The sequence below is a fragment of the Eublepharis macularius genome, chromosome 9 (assembly GCF_028583425.1).
Source record: "Eublepharis macularius isolate TG4126 chromosome 9, MPM_Emac_v1.0, whole genome shotgun sequence".
In the NCBI taxonomy this organism is placed as follows: domain Eukaryota; kingdom Metazoa; phylum Chordata; class Lepidosauria; order Squamata; family Eublepharidae; genus Eublepharis; species Eublepharis macularius.
In genome coordinates this window covers 32,338,217-32,345,369 of record NC_072798.1, presented here as the reverse complement: position 1 = coordinate 32,345,369, position 7,153 = coordinate 32,338,217, and the positions used below count along the sequence as shown (strand labels likewise).

At 41.5% G+C, this 7,153-nt stretch overlaps 1 protein-coding gene across 3 annotated transcripts in view; it reads right to left on the bottom strand.

Annotated features, from left to right (window-relative positions):
* Window positions 1-4,097: 4,097 nt before the first annotated feature.
* Window positions 4,098-7,153, bottom strand: part of ABTB3 (ankyrin repeat and BTB domain containing 3) — a 270,752-nt gene continuing 267,696 nt past the window's right edge. For all 3 annotated transcript variants that reach the window (XM_054988430.1, XM_054988429.1, XM_054988431.1), the window contains one exon: window positions 4,098-6,209. In XM_054988430.1, coding sequence (XP_054844405.1) covers window positions 6,000-6,209 — 210 coding nt within the window. In that variant the 3' untranslated portion in view covers window positions 4,098-5,999. The remainder of the gene's footprint in view (window positions 6,210-7,153) is intronic.

Genomic DNA, 7,153 nt, shown 5'->3' with positions numbered 1-7,153 from the left:
GCAAAAATACTGTCGCTTGTACATCAATGAGATGATTTGGAGTTGCCATTGAAGGTTGAGAGATTCCACAGTGCTGACATGACAAACTTGAATAAGTCTTTGCAGTGGCATAGGCAAAATGAAATGTACCTTCAAGAAGCTCTTTGCCAACACAGTGAGGAACTGCAGCAACTGACTGACCAGCAACAGGGATGCAGTGTACCTGTACGAAGAGATGTTTCAGCTGAAGTAGAACTTCTGCAATGCTGAGACGGGTCACAGTGCTATGGGAAATGCTGAGGGGCACAAAGGCATCTGACATGAGTTTGGCCCAGGAGAAAGTCCAGCTCTTTCAGGAGGCAAGAAGGACCTCCCCCTGGAGAAGGACAAGGAAAAGACAGGACTTGCATCACTGCTGCAGGAGCAGCTGCACTAGCCCAAACAGATGTGGAAGAAGTTCAAAGAGGAAGGAGTGGTGATGGGGAAGATGCTCACTATGCTTTATACAGATATGGCCGATGTTCCTCAGCTTTGCGTGTTGGACTGCCTTTTGGACCTCTTGTAATGAAGCTGTTGCAGGGTGTTGGGCTCTTCCTGTCTATCTGTCTCATCAAGTTGCAACCGCTTTATGGTGACCCTAGCAAGGGGATTTCAAGGCAAGTGAGCAATAGAGGTGCTCTGTCATTGCCTTCTTCTGCAGTCTTCCTTGGTGGCCCCCCATCCAAGTACTGACCCTGCTTGGCTTCTGAGATTAGAGATCAGGCTATATTATGTCACCTTCCCTCTCCTTTCTGTCTTTATTGTAAATACATCTCTTTCTATTAGCAGCAAAGCCAAACCAATAAGCAAACAAAAAGATGATGTGTCATTTGGGTTTCAGCTCACCAACACTTGTCTTTTACCAGATATTCTGAAAGTATATCGATTATTTCTAATTTGGACCAGTCACTTCATGGCTTAGCTCTAAAGATAATGATGATGATGATAATTAGTTTCAAAGATGAGGCTCCTCTCTCCAAGCATTCTGTTTCTAAATGAACCCTTTTTCTTATCAGAAGGCCTGTTTACTTTAGAAATATGATGAACAAAAATGTGACTCTACAATGTAATGGAAATTTCAATACAAACATACCAGCTGGAATGAAAGGAAGCTCAACAAAGTTAATTATCAAACAATGTTTAGACTGAAACTCACTCTCACTTGTGCAATGGAAACTGTGGGACTGCTAACAAATAACAATTAGCAGAATTTCTTTTGATGCTACAGTCCCAGTTGTAAGAATGTACAAATTTTCTACTTCCAAGAACAGAGAAAAGCAGACCCTGTGGGATGGGATGATAGTTAGAAGTCTAAAGTGGAGAATACTCTGTGTTCTTATTCACTCAATGGGACAAACTAGATGTGATGGCCCCCAAGGATCTAACCCATGGATGCTGCCGTAACTGCCGCCATTTTAAAGCTATTACAAATGTCACGAGGGCTCAATTCTGATCGAGCCTGCAGTGCAGCAAGCTGAGGTGCTCTTGTTCCCTCCTTTTACTTTTTCAAGTGCCAAAATAACTATGGGTGGGGGTGGTAGCCATTTTGGTGGAAATGCTTGTCCAAAAGGTGTGCAGCCCAATTAAACTCCTGGAGCTTCACTGACTGGTGGCTAATTATCTTGTTAGTTTTGATGCATGGTTTTTGGTGGAAGGTTTGAGAATCCTAGCAGTAGATCCCAGGGTGCACAGCGTGCAGAGATATTGAAAATCAGTAATTGGCATGAAGGATGAAGAGCAGTGTAAGATTGACACGGAGCCATGGGAGGGCAGTGTAGCTTGTCCGTTTGATTCCCTTCCCTTGGAAAATTTCCATATCACATTAAGGATAGTGACCTAAAATTCTCAGGGGAGTTTCACTTGATTTACCACCTCATACCAGAAGGGCATGTTGGTCAATGATACAATTTCCCAGGAATATTGTTCAGTCAAATACTCGTCAGTCAATAGTGCTGTACCTATGGCACATGATTATGGAAAAGGGCTACTACTGGGCAAGTGTGATATAATGTTGGCCTTTCTGCTACCTGTCTATCCAAAGGACTTTCAGGGCCAGTTTTACCACTGATAAAGCTCTGCCTGTGGGTACATTGTTCAACACATTCAGCACAATGTCAGAATGGCTAGTTAGATTCCAGTCACAGTAGTCAACCACAGCTTGCTATTTGGATGATTTGTGAGTCCAGTGATTTGTGGAATCACTCCATTGCAAACAACATGTATGAATTCCATGCATTGTGTGGGGAACTGCGGGATGCTACTGGCTAAGGACAAGATGAAAGGACCATCTAGCAGGCTGGCCTTCCTGGACACTGACTTGGGGACAGTGAGATTGTTTTCGAGGCTTCCAGATGACAAACTAAAGATTCTGCATTGTGTGTGCATTTTAATATTATTTTTATTGCCCATTACATCTGTGGTCTGGACAATAGTATCACTGAAGCTCTATCTTGTTCAAAGAGGTTGTTTGAGCAGGTGGTGCTTATATTGCTGCACACCTGGACATCAAGCATTCACTGCAGCACCTGTACAGGGCAATGATATGCACCTTTTGGATGAAGGTTATATTTTTTTCTGGGGAATCTGCAGTGGGACCTGATGGAGACTACCAAGGGCAGGTAGGGTGGTGCAGGACCATACAATGAGCAGGCCCCAACCCCACACGGTGATAGCAATACATGTAAAGTTGGTTGAATGATACAAATAAAGCTTAGGAAAGCACTCTGAGGCATCAGCTAATAAGATGAAGAGATAGCCCTCAGAGCAGAAGCCTGGGTTTTCAGTGCCTTAATAGAGCTGGGACAGGAAGTTCTGGAAAGACGCCATTATCTTCAACCCAAAGACCTCTTGACTAGGGGGAAAGGCCATGGCACGCCTCCCTCGAACGCTGGCAAATGTTTGGCAAAACAGAGCCTGGACTAGACAGCTCAGGCCTTGGAGCCAGGATGGATTGCCCAGAAATCAGGGATAAAAAGACAGAGGAGACCTGACTCTCCTGGATCCCACCAAATGCCCAGACTGCACAACGGCTATGGAATGCATTATCCAATGTAAAAACTAATAAAGCAGCTCTCTGATTAGCTCAGCTAATGGTGTTGGCACCCTTTATTCCACGTCTCCCTGCAAACAGACTTCTTGATTCACACTTAATAAGGTTCTGTCATTCACCCTAAACAAAAAAGCACGCTTGGTGGCTGAGTGCTTTTTTGTTTAGGATGAATGGCAGTACCTTACTAATGGGATGATACCCTCTTATCTAGCAACTAGATATTGAAATGTCTCTCTCCTCTGAGGAATCGTCTCCCCTCATGAGACTTTATTTTTAAAAATGATGTGGATGAAATTCATTGATGGGAGTGGGGGGGATGTATGTTAATTTGTCCAAAAAGTCTAGTGGCAGATTCAGTTCCATTAAAATCTGTTGCATGACCTGTAGAGCTAATGATTTAAGGAAAATCAAACATCTTTCCATTCGCCTATTCTTCCCTTAGGGGAAGAACAATACGGAAAAAATTCTGGAAAGCTAACACAATCAGAATACGTGGCTGACAGATGAGGTCAACATTCATGCAAGCTGCCGTTCACAATCCAATTGTTGAGCAGTAGCCTCTAAACAAATAGCCAATGATTTCTAAATCTCTTATTAATGGGACCCAGGTGTAGACTTTTCCCTTTGGTACTCATAGGCTAGTCCTACTAGCCTGGACATCCTTAGGCCACTTTTCACAAGCAGTGCTTAGAACTATGGTTGTTGTGGATTTTCCGGACTGTATAGCCGTGGTCTTGCCAAGACCACGGCTATACAGCCTGGAAAATCCACAACAACCATTGTTCTCCGGCCGTGAAAGCCTTCGACAATATAGTGCTTAGAACTGATTTTTGATTTTGAAATTTGCACACAAAGTTAGAGTTAATAGAATGTGCACTCAATTTAAAATGGCCTGCTTTGTATCATACAAATACATTTCAGACTCTTGGTGTCACTTGTGAAAACATCCGCAGTCTTTTGTGCAGCATTGTCAAACAACACTTTACTATTTGGCAACTTGGCAATTAATCAACATGAGGGTCTTAGATGTGTTACAAGTTACCCTTCATTTGGGTAGCATGGTTTCAGTATCCAGGGAAGCACAGCAAATATAGTGGAAGCACCTAGGGGAACTACAATAACACTGGCCAGCTTCTTGCCCCTCTAAGCTCTGCAACATTCACAGAAAGGCAAGTTGCCATTACAGACACATTCTATACAATTTTAGATGATATTATCAGGTGCAGAAAGAAAGAAAACTTCATTATTAAGTTGCCATGCTATTGCCTCTGTAATGTTATGAGTAGTTTAGAATGTGCAGCGTTGTTGCAGGAATGGTTTAAAACAACTTAAGAGAATCTGCAGTTCAGAGCTACAGAGCAACTTCTTATTCCATTGTCTCTGATTTTCGGAACATTTCAAAAAGCTAGCAGGGTGAAGTAGCACCTTATAAAAGACCTAGAGTTTACTCTGTGCTGTTACCATGAAAACTTCTAAATACTATGATCTGGCCATGAGTTCTTCAAGGAGGTTGGCAAACCAACACAATTTTACCAAGGAAAAGGTAGCATGACAATGAATCTAGTAAATCTTTACTGCAATCCTCTTGTGAAAATTTGATCAAATGTAAATTGTCAAGAATAAGTGTGGCACTTAATAGGTTTGTTGTGATAAAAACATGTTGCTAAATAGCTTGAGGCCTGTTACTGGCCTCCATAAGCATATATTCTACACATTCTCAATTTACGGCAAGAAATCAGTCTATAGTACATATTCAATATATAATTAAAATAAATCATCTTAATCTTAACCTCTGTCCAGTAGCAAAATACCAACATTTCCCTCGAATAGCGACCCAGGAATTATCTCTTTCATATAATAACTAGAAATCATCATATTTAAAACTCTTCCCTGCGGAAATTGTGCGTGTTCAGAAAACAAAACCCTGAAATATGATATTTCCACAAATCTGATTTGACTAAGAACTAACATAGCAATTTTTTTGCTTGGCAAAATGAAGCACAAATGTAACATTTCACAGGTACTGTTACCATGCAAATGCATGTTGAATTTTGTTGCTGTTTTAAACCTTAAACCACAATTAGCATGCAGATTTCCCCCACCCCAAACTACTGTAAGAGTCCTTGGTAATGTACCTCTTTCGTGTAACCATAGCCATTTAGGCAAGATTATACCACTTTAAGGTTAAAGCTTATGAGCTGAACCTTTTCAGGTGTGTTTACACAGTGTACATTTTACCATTGAAAAAAACCAAAAAGAAAATATAACATGTCACATACATTCTCAAATACAACTCTGCTGAAAATGAAATTTGGAGCTTAAGAAATAGGGTTTTTTTAAACTACAAGGCCACCCCATTTTTATGAACAATTTTAAAAAGTTCCCACTACTAAAAATTTACCAATATATTTTCTCATTTTTAACAGTCTTACCAGTTCTTTGACTCTTGCTAAACAGTACCTATCAGGTCTTATGTTATTTTTCCTTTCTTAAATGCATCATACAACTGGACTCTGGGACAAGGACACTACCTTTTGGACAGAAGGTTATGACACTGTGTAACAAAAACAACCAGATGTGTTGGTTTTGTCAAATAATTGTTCCATGGCATCCTTCTTCTATGCGGGGCTTCTGCTGTTTATGAGGGCGCATGACCCGGCTGCTTCAGTTGGTGCTAGCTGCACAACAACACTTCCCACGTTCAAAATCCAAATGGCAATTCACAGGATAGCAACATATCCTTGCAGTTCCAAAACCATAGGAGCCACATGTACCACAACCTCTTGTCCAAGAGAAGATTCAAGTAAATGACAGCACCTTTGGCCCACAACCACTCCAATAGGAAAAAGATTGTTGTATGTTCACTTAAGAAACTGCATCAGAAAAATTTCACTTGCAGAGCCTTTTCCAAACATCGGACCCTTCCTGAACTTTATACAATGGAACCCTTTGAAGATGACAAATGAATCGACTGGATCCGTGCTGCCAACGTCCTCTGTAAATCTTGCAGTACATTTTGGCCAGATGAGTCACCATTCTTGTCATACAGCAGCTGTTTGAAAGCTTCGTTTTCAATTAGAACCATCATATTTTTTAGAAAGTAACCTTCACAATAGGAAGCTAGTTCTGTGACTCCAAGAAACTGAAAAGAAGAAATGGGGAGAAAAGATATAAAAGAAACCAAAATAACTTTTTCAAATAATTGCACAGATATAGGCCAGAATCCAAACATGCATACCCCTAAACTGCAAAATTAGTTCTGCATGTCCAAGGGGGATTTAGGCTTGTTCTGAAGCAACAGCCCATCATATGGGCAACATTCATTTGAAACTGAACAGTTTACAACTTAGTGTGTGGCTCTTCTATTCAATTAAAAATGTTCAGGATCCCACTGGGTCTACCCAAATCCTTAAACTCTTTTGATCCTGGCTACAGATTATTGAAAGTGATGGGTTTAATTTTCCAAACCATCTTCAGAGGAAGGAAATTTAAGATTACTGAAGAGATCATTCAAGGAAGGATTTGCATGAACACAAATCAGGTACACCTTAAACAATTTTGTAAAGGATGTGAATCTGTGCAACACAGAATTAAGCTAGATGTTCTTAGAAACCAGACTTCATTACAAGCATGTACTCTGACTCCATTCACTTCTACTTTTAGCAGGGTAGCAGCCAGGAGTGTGCAATCTAGGTCTGGGAACCAGTAAAAAAAAACCAGCTAGATTTATGTCAATTCTGCATAATTTGGCTATGCAAACCCTGGATTGGATCCTGGCACCCACACTTTGCTGGGCTGGATTATTTGTTTGTGGGCAGCTGCAGCAGAGATGAAGCCGTGGTGAGAGGGTAGCAGCGAGAATGGAGCCAAGCCCTGCACCATTGCAGGAGAGTGGCATGAGGCTGGCAGGGCAGGGGAGGAGGCAACAGGCAGAGTTGATTCCCATCCCACTCTGCCCTCTCCAACCTGAGCTCCAGAAAGACCCCTTCAAGCAGCTGCTGGCCACCTTTTAAACTCCACAGCTCGGCAAGGCTTAATCCCCCCCCCTCAGCCTCAGTAAAGGAATTCTTTATTGGATTCTCGAAT